Here is a 23,006-nt window from a genome sequence, read left to right on the forward strand (position 1 = left end):
GTAATAGGTTTAATTAAATGTTTTTTATATTAGTTTTTTAAAGTATGTTTTTACACATGTAATTAAATACATATTTTAAGAGTTATTAAGATTAATTAATAAGAAAAAAAGTAGATCAGATCATGAGCTATCTAAAGATTCCCATCCCTACTGTACAATGATTTATTGCTTGTCTTTGTCGACTAATACAGAAGGTAAATAACTTTTTTTAAATCGCATATTAAATCGCAATCGCAATATTGGTTAAAAAAATCGCAATTAGATTATTTTCCAAAATCGTTCAGCCCTACTGTACCTCCAGAACAATAACAATTACACAAAAAAAAAATGCAGTTTTTTTTTAAACAGAAACTCAAATAAGCACTCATTAAAACCGAGGTCTGCAGAAGAGCATCTCTGGGTATAGCCTACCTGGGTATTAATATTGATGGCTACTTCCAGCAGTATAACGCACCTTGTCACAAAGCTCAAATCTTCTCAAACTGGTTTCTTGAACATGAAGATAAGTTCACTATACTCAAATGGCCTCCACAGTAATCAGATCTCAGTAATAGAGCACCTTTTGGATGTGGTGGAACGGGAGATTCGCTTCATGGATGTGCAGCCGACAAATCTGCAGCAAATGCGTGATGCTGTCATGTCAATATGGAACAAAATCTATGCCACAAATAATTAAGGTGGTTATAAAGGCTTAAGAGGGTCCAACCTGGTACTAGCAAAGTGTATTATACCTTAGTATGTATTTTTTTATTTTTTACCTTAGTAGTATTTATTTATTTATTTTTTTGCTTTACAGTAATTTAAATTTGGGGCTTGATGTAGGGGTAATATAATTTTAAATGATTTGTATTTTGTTTTGTGGTAAATTGTTGTGCAAATGTTTCTTTCTGAGATTCTCTTGAACATTGTTTCTTTCATGAATATTTCATGTGTTTTTATTCACTGTTATTATTGTTTTAATAGAATTTGATACTGCTTTTCTGCAAATGACTAGAAAGCTGATATTTATTGTCATAGAGGTCATTAAAACAAGTTGTCCCTGTGTCCTTAGAAACACTCTCTAAAATCATCCGATAATTACTTATTTATGATGGACGTTTCTCATTTCTTTAACAGGTCCTGTGTGATTTAGAGGAGAAAGGGGCTCAACTTTCCTAAATGATGTGCATCTACCAGAGACGCTGTTTGGTGACTAGTTTTGAGTAGTTCAGCAAGTTTCATTCCGTATATCAGTGCTGAAGCAGATTTCGTGTTGAAGATTTCTATGATTATGAATCAAACAGAGGGAGTAGTTGACTTTTATTTTCTGCGCAGAGGATGTCCAAACAGCTTAAGTTTAAACTGGAACATTCCTTTAATTAGTCAGTTGTGGTTTTGTGCTCTTTTTGAAGATGATGGATGTGTTTCTTTGAGGATGGCTTGTGTGTGTGATGGTGTTGAGGTTGAGATCTCACACTAAAATCCCTGCTGTGTGGCGATCTCAGAGGAGACAACTTAATTGGCGTATGTCAGGATGTATAGACAGAGATTACAGAGGAAACTCAGATGTGTGTGCTGTGAAAAAGCATGAGAGCTGCACTTTCACCAGTGCATCGTAATCTGAAAATTAGTTTGTTGCTACAAAGTTAGGAATTCTTATACATATTAATGCATGTGTATCATGGTGTTAGTAATATATTGTTGTACAGGTCTTGATATTGTATTTTTTGCTATAGAGTTTTTTTTTTTTAATTTATACATTAAATAACCACATTATAACATTGTTCATTGATAACATGATTTATATAATCCAGAGGGTGATACACTTTACTGATGAAAAATTACGTAATCTTCTCATTTACAACCTTGGTTTATTGGAAATGTGCATGTGGTAACATTTCTGCAGAATGATATGACAGTGCCTTGTTCATTACATTTCACAACACTATCAAAGTGAAATGTTCAGTGAGTTGCGCTGAAAGCTCATTCAGTTTTAAATGAAAGAGATGAATGTGAATCTGGCAATGCTTTATTATGTTGATTTGTTGTTTATATTGAGGCAATTTGGAAATTAATGGCTTTTGAGTGGGTAATGCATTTGAAAATTACGTAACACCTACACAAAACCAGACCCTAAACCTAACCGATAAAGTTAACAAAAACAAATGTTAGATAAAAATGCATTTGCTGAAGCAACCATGCCATTTTACCAGTACCGGGTGAGCTACCAAACACCTTGCCAAAGCTATGGAGCTGGTTATATAATGCAAAAAAAAAAAAAAAAAAAAAAATCATCCACTATGATAAAAGGTGTTTTTGTGTGTAATATAAATCTTCATTAATCAATCTACAGCCAGCAAAGTTGTTGGATACAATTTACGATTTTCTTAGTTGATGTTTGATCCTTTTTTAAATTTGTTGGAGTTACCAGCCCAAAGTTATGAATAACTGTGCTAATAACACTACACACTACTGCTAATTAGTACAAGATCACACACTAATTATGTGCTAATGGTAAATTAACTAATATGTATCCAGTTTCTATTTCATGTCTTTTTTTATTATGAAGGTTCTTGCATCATCTAGTTTTTGAGTGATTTGCATTGAAACATTCAATTTCATAACTGTTTTACTTAAAGCTTAACATTGCCTTCAAACTTCAGTGGTTTTGTTGAGAAATGTGTATCTAATGTCTTAATCAGTATCTTGTGGAATGTGGATAGTTTCAGTTTTTAAAGAGCTTGTATGTTGATTTACTAAATCTCCTGTTTAACCTCCAGTAACCTTGTTTTATCTCCTGAGATATTTTTTTTTTTTTGATATGCTAAAATCACACCCGTGTGCAAGCTGTTCTTTTTACATTCGGAAAATATGAATTACTGTGATTATGGATGGCCGAATCCAGCTCCTGTTGAAATCTTATCTGTGTAGATTCAGGCCTCTAAAAGCCCGAAAAGTGAACCTGCAGAGCTTGATTATCTGGTTCTGTTGTTATGAATTAACTGAAATTTGAAAAAAGCATGCCTTAAAGTCGATGCAGGATTGTTGTATTTATTAAATGTATTAACTGTATTGTATTAATGTATTAAAAGGTTACATTTGCATGCTTTTAAAATAATATTTTGGTTTTTATGTTATGGGAATGTTCTGTGAAATCCAACACTACATACATATTTTTACTCTGTTTAATTTTTACTCTGTTAAAAAAATCTCCAGTCATTTTTAACATTGAGCTAATTTTTTTGTATATCTGGAGTGCTGTCAGTACAGACAAAAATGACAAAAATCATTGTTGCCTACACCGTGTCATCATCTTTTTAAAATTCGCACCCTGTTCTCTTCAATGAGGCAAGTTCTAAACCTGCTTTTTAGCCTCTTAACATTTTTAATGACATGATTTGTCATTACGAGTGCACAGCCATGTGAGTGGTGTTATTAAGAGTGACCATGGTCAATCTGACTGCAGTAGATGTGAAAGATATGAATAAAAATTATGTTAATTCAGCCATCTCACATACTTCTAGTAGTCGATAAACTGAAATAAGGTTAAGGTACTGTACATTTTAATTACAGGCAGGGGTTTTCACCCATAAAAAAGACATTATAATGGTGATTGAACAACAATTCAGGAAGTGTGTTTCCTGCCCACACTACATCACGGGTGGGGATACACATCTACTGTGTGTTGTTTGTTTTAGAGCGCAGCATGCTCAGTCAGCCCTCGAGGGGGCTAAATGTGAGCATTGTGAGAAACTACCATTGAGAACGTTGCGCTCCCGCCGAGCACTCTTTAAGGGGGCCTCTTCGGTTCGCCTTCCTCGTGGCTCGGGTCCCACTTCTGCGGTGGGAATTTTAAAATGGATATGCCAGAATAGTTAAAGACGGGCTTCCCCCTTTCTCTGCCTTCACTTGCCAGGTCAAGTGTCTCATCCCAGGGTTTGGAGGCACTCTCTGCAGTTACTTATGCCCCTGGTGAGGCACCTGTACTGCAGCTATCCAGTCCTGAGCAACTACAGGGGTTGGACAATGAAACTGAAACACTGGCCAATGTTGGAGGTTTCACATCTATATGCATGGCGGCCAATCTTCAGAGTGAAGCACGGGTGGATCAGTGATGGTTTGAGCTCCAATATCATGACAATCCTGATTGTATTTGATGGACACGACACTGCCGAGGACTACCAAACCCTTCTGGAGGATCATGAGCACCTGATGCTCAAACCGTGTATCAGCATGATCATGCACCAACACACACAGCAAGACTTGTGACAGAAGGGTTTGATGAAGATGAAAGTGACGTTGAACATCTCCCATGGTCTGACAGTCACCAGATCTGAATATTATAGAGGTGTTTTGGAGGAGCGAGTCCACCAGCATCATATAGTGACCTGGACACTGTTCTGGAAGAGGAACGGCTCATAATCCCTCTGGTCACTGTGAAGGACTTCTATCTGTCAATTGGTGCTGTATTTGGATGCAAAATGAGGCCCTCACCATTCTAACAAATTATTGTGTTGTAAAACCAGGTGTTTCAGTTTTTTTGTCCAACCCCTGTAGATGTTGTTGGTATCGAAACGGGACAAAGTGAAGACTTGCTACTTTAGACTCCTGAACATAAGGAACTACTGGAAGTAATCACTCGTGCAGTGGCTAAACATTTTTTGTTTATTTATTATTATTTTTTTTATATTAAAAAGTCAGACATGTATACAAACCAACATAGTGCAGTGGTGAGCAATCTTGAAATTCCATAATTCCAGAAGTGACATAAAAGTGATTTAAGTGTTTGATCTAAGTGTGTATGTGAGTGAGTGTGGGTATGTGTATGTGTGTGTGTATGCGTAAACAAAGTAACCATTTATTATTTATTACCATTGTCATTACCATCACCAACCCCACTCCCCACTACCACCATATTGCCATATTGCCAATATTGTATATTTTTATCCTATGATAACATTCCCCCACATCTCTTCAGTCCCTATCTTCTCCTAACTATTTTATTATTATTATTATTATTATTATTAGAGGTCGACCGATTCATCGGATTTGCTGATTAATCGGCACCGATAGTTGATTGGTGGAACTATCGTTATCGGCAAAAATCCGCACCGATAGTTATTTCCTGGTTTCGTCCGTTGCTGGGGCGGCTGAGAAGTGCGCGCTGTCATTCATTACACAGTACGAGAGAGCTGAGAAGGGTCTGCTGGCATCATGCAGTACAAGAGCGGCCTCTAGAGGTGTCATAAAAACTATCAACTGATGCCTCGTGTTGTTTATTTCGACACGTGACACTGCGCGCTGCACTGAGAGCGCGCGCTGTCCGTATTGAGTGGAGATCGCTGACATCTGATGCGCGTGCTAAAGCACGGACAGCGAAAAGGTATCTACACAGGAAATTTTGTCATATCATTATAAATAGGGATGTCCCGATCCGATCCACGGCATCGGTATCGCGCCGATACCGGCCCAGAACGCTAGATCGGAGATCGGAGGGGAGAAAAAAATATGAGCGATATCCAGTTTAGTGGCGCAGCCTGTCACGTGATGATTGTTGTGTTTAAGCACACGCGCGCAGAGAATCACTCTCGCTTTTGCGCACAGATTCTAATGTAATCGGATGATTCCACAAAAGCTGCATTTCAGTCTTTTCAGAAATTCATTGGCTATCAGAAAATAGCGTCATTTCATTCTCTATTGCAACTGGATAGATAAACTGTCACTCAAAGAGAGAGCGAAACTGGCGCGCGTAAAGTTTGAAGCGAAATTTACGCGCGTGACGCGCGTCAGAATCAAAATCCGTTGGCGGTCATTGTTTTTATGTCGACCGAGCATTCATCAAGAGAGTTACCGCTCTGTATTTACTCTGGATAGCAGAACAGCGGCGTGGGGATCATCGTCGCCGTATATTTGTGTCCACCGGACCCTTCGGAGCCGAACCGTTTGGCGAGTTTCACCATTTGCTCGCTCCAGGAGCTGCGCTGGATGACGGCCGCTGTCAGCGGTACTTCCGCCTGTCACGCGCCCAGTTTGATGACCTGTTGTCCCGCATCTGAGCTAGGATCACCCTCGCCCGGCCCCTCATTCATCTAATCTAGCTGTCATTTATTTTTGTTTTGATAATAAATAGAGCCAGCCTTCAAAAGTTATTAACCTGTCCTGTGATTTTTTTCTCTCTCTCACGTCCAGACACGAATGTATGCACATATGTTGATATATATATATATATATATATAGCGCACTATGTATGTTATGCGCGCAGTATGTCTCGCTCTAGATTCCGGGAGATTTGAACTAATTTGCGGGCATCAGGGAGACGCTATCAATATGCGGGAGACTCCCGGAACTTCCGGGAGACTTGGGATGTCTGTCTTTACAACATAATACTATTTCTAGATATGGAATGAATAACATTCAATACAAAATGAACATGTCTCCATATAGAAATAATGTTTTAAGTGATGAAACATTTGCTTTGTTGTGCATAATCCCACCATGCATTTAGTCATATTAACAAAATAATTTATTGAAGCATCCAGACACTTCACCACGTGAGCAAGCAGCTAGGCTCCTGATTGGTTAACGCGGCGCGAATTCACGCCAAAGTTCAGATTTTTCAACTCGGGCGGCAGACGCGAATTCGCGTCAAACGCGTGAATGCACAACGCTCAATTCGCGCCAACTTGACGCGCGAATGAGGCGTATTCGCGTCTTCCGCGCCGCGCTCCACGCCTCATTCGCGCCGCAGGAATTTTTCTTGCATTGACTTAACATGAAATCATTCGCGCCTGACGCCCTATTCGCGTCCGGTGTGAACGTAGCATTAGTGCGTCGAAGTTGTGATAGCGCTGTCGGCTAACGCGAAATGCTACTATTTACATTCCATGGATGTTTATTCATATATACAATTGTTTTGGACTAAAAACTTCTTCAAATTGGATTGTATGGACGCTTTACAGTGAAACCAAACCATTTTTGTTGGAATGTGGACTAACAGATGGCTAATTGGTGAGTTTCTTCCAGTTTGTGTTGGTTTGTTTTGGCTGTTGGTGGTCTGACAAAGAGACAGATTGTGCCCGCTGTGTTGATTGTATCTTAAAATGGTTTACGTCGTTCGAATCACGAGTTTCTCAGCTTTCCAAAGATATGTATTATGTTTACTTTTGTGTTTGTTTTGTTTTGTCTTTCACAAAGTTAAACCTATAAACCACCCTGTGGGCCGTATACGGCACGTCGGACCACGAAAAAAAAAATATCGGACTAATATCGGTATCGGCAAAAGCCAAAGGTGCGGCATCGGTATCGGTATCGGAAGTGAAAAAGTGGTATCGGGACATCCCTAATTATAAACTGATGAATTTGTTGACTAAATGCTGCATTAGTAGAGAAAGAACCGCACAACAGTATGTTTGTTTGCCTTCGAGAGTGGCTGAGAGGACGCACATTAGTAGGCTAGTAACTCAAGCGGTTAAAACACTGACACAAAAATACACCTAAGTCCGACCCGAATGTTTAATGTCACAAATTGTTACCATCTATTTGCATTAGTTTATATCCAGCTGGTCACTTTGATGCATTCATTGCAGCGACGTTAATATAAGCTAGAGACGTATGATAGCAAACTGATATGTTCATACAGCCGACAAAAACAAACGAGAAGCATTCGATTTCGGTTCTTTTTTCACCATCACTTTAATACATATTTATTTATATTAAATATTTATTAAGTTCTATAAAATACAGGGCTCCAGACTGCGACCAAATAGTCGCATTTTGCGACCAAAATTTGAGAGTGTGCGACTGAATTTTACATCCAGTCGCACATGTGCGACCGGTAAATTTGCCACACGTTAAACGCATGGTAAGCGTGGAAGGGACGCGTCAATGAATCCGTGACAAGAATAGTGCGATTAAACGTCTGTGGGAACATGAGAGACGGAGACAAATATCACAACCTGATGTGCGTCTGAGCAATAAGCGATCTATCGACACGTTACCTAGCAGTGAATACAAACAAAATGAAAGTGGAAGTAAAATACGCAACTCATATAGGCTATGCTTCACGGACCGTTGACATAACTACATACTACATATACTACATATTAACATACTACATTTTTAAATTAAGGTTTTTATTTGTTAACCATAGTTAAAACTCTATGAACTAACATGAATGATCAAGGTGAAATTGTATTGCTCAAATATTAATGCTGTAAACATTTATATTGCATAATGCACATAGTTCATGTAAACTAGCTAATAAATCTGTCACAGTCCTTCGTCTGCACCAGTCTGTCTCCGTCATCAGCACTACACTCCCCAGGATCCTCTTGTCTCCTCTCCTGAACTCACTCCCTCATTAGCCACCTGTTCCTCGTTTGGTTCATCTGTCTCACCTGTTTACACCTCGTTATGTTTGATTCTTGCCTGTATTTAGTTCAGTTCAGTTCAGTTTGTCTTTGTCGGTCGATGTTGAATGTCACTCGGTGTTACCCTGTCTTCCTGCCTGTATTTTGAATTAAATTAGTATCTTCGTGTGAATCTGGACTCCTCCTGTTCCTTCTGCCTGCACTCCTGCACCACACCGTGACAGATCGACCGACCGCCAAACGATGGATTTTGCAGCAGTGCAACTTCTCCTCCTGGAGCAGGAGGATCAATCCCTCGAGGCCCACACACAGAGGTATTATTTGGACTTGGTACCTCATATTCACTATGATGATACCAGCCTCTGTGTGTTCTTCCGGGCAGGCCTAAATGCTGAAACCCAGGCACGCCTGCCCGGAGACGGGCCTCGAGGGGACTTTGCAGCCTATGTGGAGTGGGTGCTGGTGTCATGTGGATCTTCCTTCACCGTGGATGACGTCACCAGCCCCACTCCAACGCTCGAGCCCCCCTCTCCGCTGGTTCTGCCCAGCTCCGCCGAACTTGAGCCTTCCTCATCGCTGGTTCCGTCCAGCCCTGTCCAGCCTGAGCCCTCCTCATCGCTGGTTCCGTCCAGCCCCGCTGAACCCGAACTCTCCTCATCGCTGGTTCCGTCCAGCCCCGCCGAACCCGAACTCTTCTTCTCGCTGGTTCTGTCCAGCCCCGCCGAGCCTGAACCCTCCTCATCGCTGGTTCCGTCCAGCCCCGCCAAGCTTGAACCCTCCTCATCGCTGGTTCCGTCCAGCCCTCCCGAGCCTGAACTCTCCTCATCGCTGGTTCCGTCCAGCCCTCCCAAGCCTGAACTCTCCTCATCGCTGGTTCCGTCCAGCCCTCCCGAGCCTGAACTCTCCTCATCGCTGGTTCCGTCCAGCCCTCCCGAGCCGGAACTCTCCTCATCGCTGGTTCCGTCCAGCCCTCCCGAGCCTGAACTCTCCTCTCCGCTGATTCCGTCCAGCCAGCGCCAGAGACCGTCCAGCCAGCACCAGAGACCGTCCAGCCCGAGCCCGTCCAGCCTGAGCCCGTCCAGCCCGAGACCGTCCAGCCCGAGACCGACCAGCCAGAGACGGCCCTTCTGTCCAGCGAGAGACGGTCCACTCCCCGTCTGTCCCTAATCCGGGGACTCAGCCCAAATATTTTTTTGGGGGGGGCCCAGTGTCCCAGCCACGGCCGCCCGAAGGGTCCTCACCGCCGTGGCCGCAGCACCCAACCCCCTGTCCGATGCATCAGTCTGCAACGAAAAATGAAGAGCAAAGTTAGGAGCCTATAACAGCGGGCCGCCACACAGAGCAGCCTTTATCTGGGTAAAAGCCTGCTGACACTGCTCTGTCAACTGGACGGTATCTGACGCTTCCTTATTAGTTAGATCAGTCAGCGGGCTAGCAAGGTCAGAATAATTAGGTACAAACCTTCTATAATATCCTGTGTAGAGATTCTGGTCGGACATCATTAACCAGTTTGCATGCAATTACTCAGAGCGTGGTTGGCAGAGACCCTTTTAACACATTCCTACGCATATGTGTTTTAATTCAACTTTGACTTTACTGCTTTAGGCGCCTAAGCGTCTAGAGGTGAATGACTTTTATTATGACGAATGATAAAGACGGAGACATCACGAGGCAGCTTCATCCATCCGCAACGCGGTATTCTGATCGCGATCAGATTAACTCTCTCTCCTCTTTTGATCCTTTGACACCTCCAAAAGCGAGGGAACTCTGGAGACTAACCAGACTTCGTTTGTTCTATCGCAATATACGTGCGACCCGCTGACCCACACCTACGTGCAACACACACACACACACACACACACACATTAACGCGTCCACACGCTGAACATTCCTGCACGCACACAAACACGGACATCTCTGAAAGCTTGTAAAAGAGTTACCAAAAATATCTAGTATGCTGAAATACATGTAAAAGAATTGTAATTCACTATTTTTAACTTCGAATGGACTTACGTGACCAGGAAGTTTGGATAACTGTAATACCATGCTTTAAATATGTAACTCAACAATGCTGTCAAAATAGTTCAATGTGTTTGATGTCTTTGTAATCCTCATAGCATGATCTGTCTTTTAAACTGTATATCGATATTGTGAAATGTATACCATTATGTATAAGTTTGTTTTCAAAGTTAGCAGAACTTTTCCTTTGTCTTAAGAACCAAGATTAACAACGTGATATGTTAATCAAGTGGGCGCGCGCTCCTTCAGTTGTGTGACGCTCATTGGCCATCCGAGGGTTAGGAGGGGTCCCAAAACACCCTTGAAAAACTCTCGCCACAGAATCCTCGCACTCTTAATCTCTTATCTCTTATCTCTTACCTCGTCTCGAGCTCATTGCTCTTGTTCTTACTCTTAAGCTTAGACTCTTGAACTCTTTCCAGAATTCCTTGGACACTCTCGGCGTCTTCTGAAGCTTTTTAAAGTTATCAGTTTTCGTTATTTTTACTTCGTTTACTTTTGCGAATAGCCAGTTAAAGTTCGTACGTGTGCCTTCTCCAACAAGAAGACACCATCCAGCACGAACTCGCTTTGAACTCCCGCGACACACACCCACGTGGGGAGAACAAAGGAACCTGTTTCCAGCCTCACGGACAACCGCACGCTTCCAGCATACAAAGGTCTGAAAAGCAATTTGTTCCATCAAATTTGAAACTCAAGATATAATCCTGTGGTTGTCTCTGATGGTTTAAAGCTGTGCTAGTAACTTTACTTTTCTTTGTATTCCCATTTTCCCTTGTTTCCTTTTAGTTTCACTTTCATTTTGTGTATATAGCCTACATATATCGTGTGATTTTTGTAGTGTAACTTAGTCGTGTGCTTTTATTAAACTCATTTATACATTCTTTGCCATTGTTTGTATTAATCACATAACAAAGCCTCTTTAATATTAGATCCTAACGCTACAATCTGATTTTGTTGAGTGCACAAAACATTGTCAGAATATTAAGCTAAACAGATCAAGTGATTAATAGTTTTACAGATCCGCACGCTGGCACGCTGACTGAGAAAACTGTAATCCTTGTTGTTTTAAAGAAAAGCCCCGATCTGTGGAAAATATATGTTCCAAATTAATCATAATTCGTTGTGTTTAATTTCGTCATATATACCTGAAGCAGACGTGTGTTGTGACACACCCCTCGTTGCGTGATTTAATTTATGTGAGAAACTCGGTTTAACGAATATTCTATAAGTTGCTGATCCAGATCATTGATTTTGGAATATTCTTCCCCTGAATTTAAATTGAGCTATAAACCTTAAGCCAAGATTCTTTACACCTGCTAGCCCCAGGAAATGTCTAACCTCCTTTTTGGTCTTAGGTCTTGGACAGGTCGCAACTGCTGCAGTCTTATCAATTTGGGGACGCACCTGCCCATGACCCAAGTGAAAGCCCAGATACCTGACTTCTAAGCGCCCAATCGCACACTTCTTTTGGTTTGCCGTGAGCCCCGACCCTCGCAGCGTCCTGAGGACAGCTCGCAACTGCTGCATATGCTGCTGCCAGTCATTACTATAGATGATAATATCATCCAAGTCTGCTGAGGCATATGCAACATGCAATTTTGAGCTGGATGTGGGAAGCAAAACAAGCACTTTCTCTCCCGGTGAAAATTTGCGTAGTCTAGCCCCCCTGTTGTATAGCCGATTTTGTTTGTCCTGAGCCTGTAACAAATTCTCCATAGAAAGCTGCCTCAAAGTGTGGAGATTTGTTCTCAGGTCCAGGACGTATTGAATTTCGTTTTTGCTATTCGAAGGTCCATCCTCCCAAGCCTCTCTAAGAACATCCAAGACCCCGCGGGGCTGGTGTCCATAGAGCAGCTCGAAGGGGGAAAACCCCATGGAGGCTTGGGGGACCTTGCGTACAGTGAACAAGAGGGGTTCTAACCATTTATCCCAATTTTTTGCGCCTTCCCGCACAAACTTGCGAATCATGGATTTCAACGTGTGATGAAAGCGTTCCACCAAGCCATCTGTTTGTGGGTGATAGACGCTGGTACAAACCGATTTAATGCCCAATAACTCGTATAGTTCACGAATGGTGCGTGACATAAATGCCGTGCCCTGATCGGTGAGAATCTCTTTCGGGATTCACACCCGGGAGATTAATTGAAACAGTGCACTCGTAACACTTTTAGCAGAAATGTTGTGAAGCGGCACTGCTTCGGGGTATCGCGCTGCGCAATCCACCAGAACTAATGCAAAGCGATGCCCCCGTGCTGATCGTTCTAATGGCCTGATGAGGTCCATGCCAATTCTTTCGAAGGGGACCTCTATTAATGGAAGGGGGCACAAAGGTGCTTTTCGGTTGGCCGGTGGGTTCACCAACTGACATTCACGACAAGACGCACACCACCTGCGCACATTCTCGTGAATGCCCGGCCAGAAAAATCGGGTCATTAAGTGATTCAGTGTAGCTGCTTGCCCTAAATGCCCAGCCATCGGATTACAGTGAGCCGCCTGAAAAGCATTTCACGGTGGCTCTTTGGAACTAATAACTGAGTTGTATCTTGTTTTGTCTGGGTGTCATGGGTCATACGATACAACTTGTCTTTGATTACGGCAAAATAAGGATATGAGAGCGGTTGGTCTGGGTGGACAGGCTGGCCGTCGATCACACGGACCTGATCAAATGCATTTTCAAGCGTGTCATCTCGGGACTGTTCCAGAGGAAAATCATTGTGGTCAGAAAGGATCTCTCTTTCTGATGCACTCCGTTCCTCCCCAACCTGAACCGCCGCTCTCTTCTCCTGGCTCTTTCTCAACCCAGAAGCACCCGTACAAAAATGAGCCAATAATTTATGGGCGTTTCCATCACCCTTCAAACTGAAATTGCTAATTGAAAATAGGCACATTGGCAACACGTCCATTTCGCAAAAACTCCGTGTCCGCAAATAATAATAATAATTATCATTATTGTAACATTTTATAGGCTCCATATGTAGAAGACGCTTTTATCCAAAAAAGAAGCAAAGCACAAATAAACACAATATTTTGACGCATATCCAGTGTGTGTGCTTAATGTGGAGGCTGCGAGACGCCCATGTGAACACTTGCAGTTTCATTGCAGTTCTTTCAGTGGAAACAATTAAAATACTCTTTCATTTCTGGTCATACAGAAAATAATAATACATTATTCGCAAATACATTTATTTGCGTAAACTCACAATAACAAGAAAACGTTGTGCTTTAACAAACAGGCGCGCTTCATGATTTCCGTGAACTGAAGCGCGAGAACTGAAACAGCCACCGCATTCGAATTTGTTTGTTTTAAATTGGACATTTAAAGCTTAAGCTGAAATCATGAAGCACGCCTGTTTAAGCTTTAAATGTCCAATTTAAAACGAACAAATTCGAATCAAAAGCCAATATCTTCTGACTATGTAATTATGTAGCTTAGCTAATTATGTATTTCCCTCTAGGTGCATCCATCCGGGGATGGAGATTTGTTTTTAGGAGAAACTGATTTAGAAAACAATAGTTTATTAATAAACAATTAATGCCTCGTTATTTTATATTATTTTATTATCAGACACATTTATTATATCTTATAAATCATCTATAAATCCCCTTTCTGTAGGCTGTGGTTACGACTCTTCTCATTCAGCACTGCGGGGGAAATATAATTTCCAGGTTCTAATTTGGCCTCAGAAAACCAGTAAAATCTTTTTTTTCCCATATTCATTTGTCAAATATTTTAAATGTTTAAAGGGGCAAAAAAATCAAACAAATATCTGAAAATTCGTCGATATATAGCCTATATATTTTTTGCGCAGCATTTGATACAGTTCAAATGAACATTTTGGTGTTAAACTCTGCGTTTTACAAAATACAACAACCGTTCATTTTTCGTTTTGCAATTAGGCCTACGGATTAAATAAGGGGAAACCAATGAACACAACAGTGACCGTTTGGACATATACAAGGCAGAGTTCTTTTATTAAAATTCATAAAAGATAGGCTACAAGGAATAGCCTACTAGACAAAACCTCAAAGAAATGCGACAATCAAGACCGCGGAGCAGAAATGAGGGAGAAACACAGAAACTCTGCTGCCATTAATGCTTGGATGACACACCACGTCTCCTTCCATAAATAATAATAATATTATATATATATATTAATATTTATTTATTAATATTTATATATATAGTATATTAATAATGTCTAGTGCGGTGGCTGTGATAGACTACCAACGTCCGTTGCCATTATTTTTGGAATGGCTTATCGCGAAAGAAAAAAAATGTTTTAGTCGCATAACACCGTTAATAGAAACGCTGTCATTTCGCAATATTTTTTTATCGACAATCAGAAAAAAAAAACGCAAAAGTTTTGTGCAAATATGTATTGACGCCACTTAACCGAGCAAAAAGGTTTCACTCGGTTATGCAATTTTAAACGGTTACTGCTAATCGGTTAACCGGTTAACCATGGACACCCCTACTGCAAACTGGAGCGAAGCAGATACCAGGAGCTCCTCACTATTGAAGCTGAGATCGTTCACCAGTGCGTGTACGGTATGCGCGTTGACGCGTCCGTTATACGTCTCATCCTGACGTCATGTGTCTTCCCGGGATTTTTACGGGTTGTGTGTGAACACACACACAGATCCCGGCAAATCACTGGCAGTGTGAATGAACCGAAATCAGACAATTCCGGGACAAATGCTGGGTCACATTATCCGTGTATTTTCTGGAATCTCTGTGTGAAAGGGGCTTTACTGGTATCTGGTTCAACCCAGCTTGATCGGGGTCAGCCTGTGGTGCGTCGGGGACCCTGACCAGCATTCCGACCTCCATCACCGGGCTCCTATCCAAAAAGTGTCCAGGGTCCCCACAACGCCAGCAGGCCGGCCCAGGCTTCCCCGCCGTCCCAGTGGCGGGAAGTGGGTCAAGTAATTGGCGTGAGGAGAGTGCAGGGCCCGGGGTTGGTGAGCTGCCAACCGTTGATGGAGCTCCACGAGGTGGCAGACGAGGTGCAGGGACCGGTTCAGCTGCAGGGCTGGGTCTCCAGCGGGGCGCCAGACGTGGTGGAAAATCGCCTCTGGACCTGGGAGAAGGGACAGGGCGAGAGAGAGACAGAGAAGGGGGAGAGAGAGAAAAAGTTGATGGGAGGGGTTCGCTGACCCCTGGGCACGCCACCAGTTGGTCCTCTGCCAATTGGATGGCCTGGTCCAGCGATGTCGGGCGGTATCTGCGCTTCTCCCGAGAGCAGCAGGATCAGACGCATAGGCCAGTCCACGGGCGGCCAGCCCCCGGCCTCGGCCGACTTCTCAAAAAGGTTGAGGAACGCCTTCGGGTCGTCCTGGGGACCCATCTTGTGGAGGGGAAGGGCTGTGGCCGAGGCCGACGATGTAGACGCCCGAGCCTCCAGGTCTAGCCAGCTCCGGAACTGCTCGCGGTCCTCCTGCTGGGTCCGGAGGAGTGCCTCGAAATGGCGTTGTTGCTGCTCCTCCATCTTCAGCAGTGCCTCTTTATGTTGTTGATGGAGGCCCGCGAGCACGTGGATGATGTCCGCAAACGGCGATGACTGAGATGTTCTAGCGGCGGCCTCTCCTTCCATCCCGGGTTTCGGCACCAGTGTGATGAATAACAGGTTCGTTTATGTGTGGGTGATGGAAGGAGACACAGGGTCGGCGAATGCTGGAACTCGTGCACTTTTTTTAATAAGGTTTTTTACAGCGCAGGCTCGCGCTCAAATAACATTAACTCAGAATATCAAAAACGAAACAGAACCAGATGATTATAATACTCTTCCCGCTGGACACAGCTTATTGAATACAGTCATAGTATTACTCTTCCCGCTAGACACAGCTTCACTGGATACCGTTTGTAGACTCACACTTTTAGCTGGATACAGCTTTCTGCAGTCACTTTCTATTCAGCATCACCACCTCTCTGGATTTGTGCACGAGTTCCCAGTCTCTCTCTCATACTCCTGCCAGAACGGCCCGCTTATATGCGATCTCCTCACGCAGACGACTCGAGTTTCTCATTGATACGATACTATTTATGTTATGTTATGAGATGTTTCAACTGTAATTCCTCACCATCAGCATTAACAAGAGTATGTTCATTAACAAAATGATGTGAATATGTGGCGAGCAGGACGATGTTGAGGGCCGTGGGAGGACTGCGCGAGGCCGATGGCGTGATTACTAATGAATGACATCTGCACAATGTAGATCACACAGAGGAGAGGAAAGCATAAAAAGAGGAAATTTATTCCTATTCAAGCTATAGGAATACATCTGTTTTTGGATGTGCCAAACATCTTTCTTAGTATCGATGTAAACCTCTCGGTTTGCCTAGCTGAATCTATATAGTAGATTGTGATAAAAAGTATTTTACTATGTTTTACCATTTCTGGAGTGAGAGTGACCATGTTACTGTCACTGGCATAAAAAATGCAAATTAGGCCATCCTGACAAGACAAATGAACTTCTTCCCACTCACAACTCTCAAAGGTGATTGGCCGTTCACTCCATTGTCCTCAAAAGGTTGGAACGCCTCCTCCTCTTCTCTCTTGGACTCTTGTTATCTTGGACTCTTCAACTTCTTCCCTCTTCAACTTCCTCTTCAAGATCTTCTTCACAGGCGTCGAGTCGTCTCTTCACAAGCGTTTAGTCTTCTCATCGCAGATGTTGGGGCATTTGAAGTCTTCTAGAGAGGCTGGATAGAAGCTGGAGCTGACAAACGCTTTTTACCTCTATAAACCATTTCACAAGATGTAAACAACACTGGTCCAGAATCACTTCCTGTTTCAGTTTGTAACTGTTTTCTTTATTTCACATGTAAAGAAAACATCTTAAAGATGTTTGTTGAACTTTTTGATTCAGATTTAAATGTTCTGTTGGTTGTATTTTATCCCAGCTTTTATGTAGTGTTAAACTGAAACAGGAAGTGCTTCTGGACCAGTGTTGTTTACATCTTGTGAAATGGTCTATATAGCAGAAACAGTAGGAAATAATTAGCATAGCTGCTGTTCATAATATTAATGCATTCGATCTGATTCAACAGTAGTATAAAAGGTAAGCATTATGTGAATGCTTGGCTAAAGAGAGCTGTGTCTTTTAATCTAGTTTTAAACTGGGACAGCGAGTCTAAGCCTCGAACAATATCAGGAAGGCTATTCCAGAGTTTAGGAGCTAAATGTGAGAACGCCCTCCCTCCTTTAGTGGACTTAGATATCCTAGGAATGACCAGAAGCCTCGAATTTAGTGATCTTAAAGAACTTGAATATTTAGGGCGATTGAATATCCATTAAATACACACAAGCTATTTAGGGCTTTAGGTCAGTAGTAATACTTTGTAATTGGTACGGAACTTAATAGGTAACCAGATGATAAAATTGGTGTTATATGATCATATTTTCTTGATCTATTAAGATCTCTAGCAGCTGCATTTTGGACTAACTGGAGCTTGTTTATTGAGGATGCTGGACAACCAGCTAACAAAGCCTTACAGTAATCTAGTCTTGAGGTCATGAATGGAAGAACAAATTTTTCTGCATCAGAAACAGATAGCATGTTACATAGCTCAGGATTTGTGGTTAGTTTTTTGGACTAATAAGTAATACCTCCATTTTATCTGAATTTAATAGCAGGAAATTACATGTCATCCAGCATTTTTACATCTTTAAGACAATCTGTCAATTTAGATAAGTTAGTGTTTTCATCTGGTCGTGATGGAATCTATAATTGAGTGTCATCAGCATAACAGTGGAAATGAATTCCATGTTTTCTTATAATATTACCAAGTGGCAGCTAGGGGTGGGAATCTCTAGGCATCTCACAATTTCATTCGATTACAATTCAGAGGGCTAAAAGGATTCAATGTTAAAGCGATTATCGATTACCTGAATCTTCTTTGTGTGTGTGTGTGTGTGTGTGTGTGTGTGTGTGTGTGTGTGTGTCTGCGTGTGTGTGTGAGAGTGACTAACATTACAAATACTTTGCTTTAAAGTATTAAAGACCCATAAAGATTTAACATATAGTATATTATATTAACATAGCAAAGAACCAACAGGAAAATAAATATGTGCCTGAACTAGCAGCATACTTGTAGTAAATTAATAATATAACAACGAATTTCCTCCTCTGGGTGGAAACGTGTCATATGGCTTCTCATATTGTCGTGTTTCCAACAAACATTCTAGTTTTATTCTACAAAGCTTACAAATAGTGTGGCTATTGTCCAGCTCCTTCAAATTCATAGAAGCCAAAATATTTCCACACGTCAGCTTTTGACGAGGAGGGTGTTTGGATTTCGCGCTCAGTCATCGTGTCTCTTTTATGTGCATGCCGCACTGCACTTCCGCACTTTAGGGTTCCGTATTTTACGTTCCGTCAATATTACGTTATTATAAATGTATATTACATTTGATTTATTTATTTATTTTTTTGAAAATTGATTTTTAACATTTGTGAATCGATTAGGAATCGTCCACATCTGCATCACGATGCATCTAAGAATCAACTTTTTCCCCACCCCTAGTGGGAGCATATATTGAGAATAGCAGAGGGCCTAACACTGATCCTTGTGGCAGTTCATTAAGCCTGGAACACACCAAGCCGACGCCAACGAACTAGCCCTGATGAAAGCCGACTGTGTTGTTGCCTCTCGTCGGGGTAAAAAAGCTGCACTTGAACACACCGAGAGAACTGCAGGCAACTATCAGCTATAATGTGCGTTCTGTGCCTGCGTGCGTTCTGTAGCTGCAGACACACACATCGTAAACAAAGCAGCGCGTGCTTACCGTTTTGAATATCAATCCTGCTAAACACTTTCTTTATTCCACTCCGCTCATGGTAATATTGAAATATTCGACAAAGAACACTCAGGTGAGATGACGTAACATAAGAACAGCCTTCTGTCTTTACCGTTTAGACTTCTTTGCTTGCTGTTTGGCTTTTTATTCTCGTGCATTGACTTCTTTCACTAAGCTGAACAGCCAATCGGGCAAACAGCCAAACATGTCGAATCGGGCGAAACAAAGCCGACGAGGACTATTTTTAGCCAACGACACAGAACCGTGCGGAACACACAGAGGAAACCTGGCCGACCCGCAAGAACACAAGAACTACCCGACTGCTGACCGTCGGCTTGGTGTGTTCCGGGCTTTACTGACGTTATCTTCAATGTTTCCTCATTTAAACAGACAAAATGGTAATGGTCTGATGCGTACGATCAAAACCAGCTTAATTCCTGTCTGTGATGGCCAACAACGTGGCCACACAGCAAGGCGGTAACTAACCCATGCAAAAAACATATTATATATTTTCGTTTTGTTTGTTTATATGTCTGGTAACCTTTTATTCTGGTAATCTTTTCTGGTAACCTTTTAGTACATTACATCCTTCAATTTGTTTTTTTTTTTTTTTGCGGGAGGGGGGGGGGTAATGATTGATTATATGTTAGTTTTGTTTATTATTCTATTTACATTTTGTTTATTATAATTATTTGAGCTATAACATGACATAAAAGTTATTTTATAACCTCTTTATTGATAATTTGAGTTAATTACTTTATTTTATTGTAATTGTGTTAAGTGATGATTGTGGTGTCCCCTGTGTGTGTTTAATGGACTAGTCCTCTGTATATATAAGTTCCCCATGTGTGTCATTAGGGAGGTCATGTTGGTTTGGTTAGTTTGATTTTATTTCTGTTAAGTTGGCCTGGGTTCTGTTCAGTTGACCCTTTTTTGTTGTGGGCCCAGACCTGACTTTATTTTCATTCAGTCTTTCAATTATTTTTATTTTGTAACTTTTTTTTTTGTATGTATAATACATAAATTTTGGTTGGAAATCCTGTATCCTTTGCTCTTGACTGCTTGGTCCCTCACACTGTCCCCAAACACCATTGTAGTTTCGTAGTCGATCCAAGAGTATTTTATGATCTATGATTAGTAGAACTAGTATGGAGATACATCCTTGGTCAGAAGCTGAAAGTAAATCATTTGTTACTTTTTCTACTAGTTTAGACATAAATGGAAGATTTGAAATTGGTCTGTAATTTACTAGGTTATTGGATCTAATTGTGGTTACTTAATGAGAGGTTTTATTATTTATATTCAGTTGTCTAAACAGACCATTGGTAACTTATTCCCTTCACAGAGGATTTTAAAGGTGCAAAACGCAAGTATCTGAGTTTTTGCAGAACTACGCCCCCTCTGGCGACAAGCGAAACTGCAAGCTTCCCCATGTTGACTCTCGTCTTATTCCTACGCCTGGCACTAGACAAAAGTTTGATTTTCTTTGTCTTATGTGGAGTTTGCGTTTGGGTTTGGGATGAACTACAAGCCGGTCTCGGCTGTTTACACCTGGCCTCTTCAGGTGTTTTCTCAGATCGGATAGCTATCTGATTTATCAAAACGATTCCATTTACACCTGGTCACATTAATGTGTTTTTGCAAAACGGATATAAATCCGATATTCAATTCCCGCGCTATATATATATACCGAAAGCAACAGATATGAGCTGCATTTTATTGATAATCGGCTAATTTCAAAATCAGCAAAGACAGCAATAAGAGAGAGCTGCAACAGCCCTGGTAAGATCATTTAATTTCTTTACTTTTAATGAACATTGTAGTGTTAAGCGTCTGCAACTTACTTTCACTTTGAGTTGCGAAAGATTGCGGCACGCTGGCTTGATGAATAGGCGCTCAGCTGCGCACCTGAGGTGATGCACGTCGTCATACATGAATACACACACCTGCCAGACATAGCCAGGCGAGTGTGAACGCGCATGACGTCAAGCCCTGTCTCAAATTCGAGCCTGAATCCCTCTTATTTATTTCACTGTACAATATTAGAGGCGATCACAGTGATCAGAGAAGGGCTCATTTAGCCCATCAGGCAATTGTTTAAGCATGTATGGGTTAGAAAACGGCTATTTTTAACATGAAATGTTGCGCAATGCACCTTTAATTTCCTGTATGTATGCGATAACTGGACATATTCATGACCAGTTATTAAAATTATATTCCCTTTATTTGTTTGTTGAGCTAAGATGTCCTTTGTTTCCTGGTCACTGACGTCACCAACCTATGACGTTCCGTCACGCCTCTGGACTGATTATATGTGTATCAAACAGTGTTTCCTCTAGGATTTTTTCAAGCTGTGGGGGCAGGCCCATTTCCCCAGGGGGAGGGGGCGTGGCCCACGAGTGATATTCCCTTAGGCCACGCCCCCTTGTCTCCCCAAAGTATTATAAGCGATCATGCGCATCCCGTGTGCAGAATGATGCACTTGAAGCAACACCAAGTCACAGCACGCAACGCTTCACATTGAAAAGAACATAGCGAAGGGATTATATCTATAATCTATGCTTAGTAGGGCTGCACGATTTGGGGAAAATGTCATATTGCCATTATTGAGCCAATATTGCAATTGCGATATGCGACTCCGATATAATAAAATGGTTTAATGAGTCCAACTTGCTTGGTTCTAAAGTAAAATGCACACACAGATTAATGTTTATTTCTCAAATCAAACTAAAAACAACAACTAAATGATTGATAACACCTATAATGATCAATAAACCATCAACCAAACCAACATTACAGTGATTCCATCATTACAATTGAAAGCTATCAACTTAAAAAAAAAAAATATTAGGCTTAAAAAATATATATAACAGCTTTTAAATTAAGTGAACTTCAAACAATCCCCACATAAACCCATAATAAAAAACATATTTACCTGTGCCCTTCCTGTCTTAACAGGTACAGAAATTGAATAAAGTTATCAAACAGTCTGCGCTGCATGAATCATAAATTATATATAGAATAATCATTATTAAAGCTACAAAAGTTCTTTAGTCAAGATCAGTGAGTAATTTTCTAATTTCCCTTTGTTCTTTGATTAACTTTACTGACAGAACGCTTTATTCGCTGCTGGCCCTTTAAGAGAACCCGTTGCCGAGACGCGGATCTCACACGCGCCTCATAGCACAACTCTTTTCATCCATAGACTTTTCTTATGTTATGAAGATACTAGACAAAACGAAATTTTGGCATAATTGTGTGTGCTATTGTTCGTTCAAGCTCGAAAGAGAACTGTATATTCTGGCACGCGGTCAGTGCATGCGCATTATGCGAGTCTCATCTATTCTAGGGCACTCACAGGCAGCTTTTCACTTCTTGTCGTGCAAAATGCGAAAAGGCATTTGCACGAATAAGAGGGGGATCTTGTAACACTAGTCAAAGGATGACAAAAAAGAAGAGATGCTCCGTTATATAGCCCTAATTTGTTTATTTCATATAAAATCGCGGCATTTTGCGTTATATAATTGCATAGGTTTGAAATCGCTATTACGACTGCGATATGATTAATCGTGCAGCACTAATGCTTAGTGTATTCTATCTATGAAACAGTTTTTTGAGCCTCTTCTTTTAACAGTTTTACATTTCAGTGCGCATGAAGAACAATAGCACTCTCGACTCCAGTGCTGTACACCCGGCCAGGGAATGTGATTTAGAAAGGGAAATAAACTCCACTCCAGCAAGATAGTCATTTTATGCAAATCATAGACCTTTATGCTTTATCTACAAATAAAGTATAATATTGGGAACATTGATCTTGAAGAGAGTGTCGTCGTGT

General features: G+C 41.5%; 1 protein-coding gene across 2 annotated transcripts in view; it reads left to right on the forward strand.

Annotated features, from left to right (window-relative positions):
* The window catches only part of LOC120488200 (kelch-like protein 29), a 256,509-nt gene that overhangs the window by 4,716 nt on the left and 228,787 nt on the right, over window positions 1-23,006 (forward strand). The window contains exon 2 of one of the 2 annotated variants that reach the window (XM_039684777.2): window positions 1,117-1,188. The exons of the other annotated variant lie outside the window; for it this stretch is intronic. Coding sequence (XP_039540711.2) covers window positions 1,159-1,188 — 30 coding nt within the window. The 5' untranslated portion in view covers window positions 1,117-1,158. The remainder of the gene's footprint in view (window positions 1-1,116; window positions 1,189-23,006) is intronic. 2 annotated transcript variants of the gene reach the window in all.

This window comes from Pimephales promelas, chromosome 15 (assembly GCF_988280905.1).
Source record: "Pimephales promelas chromosome 15, fPimPro1.hap1.1, whole genome shotgun sequence".
Lineage (NCBI taxonomy): Eukaryota > Metazoa > Chordata > Actinopteri > Cypriniformes > Leuciscidae > Pimephales > Pimephales promelas.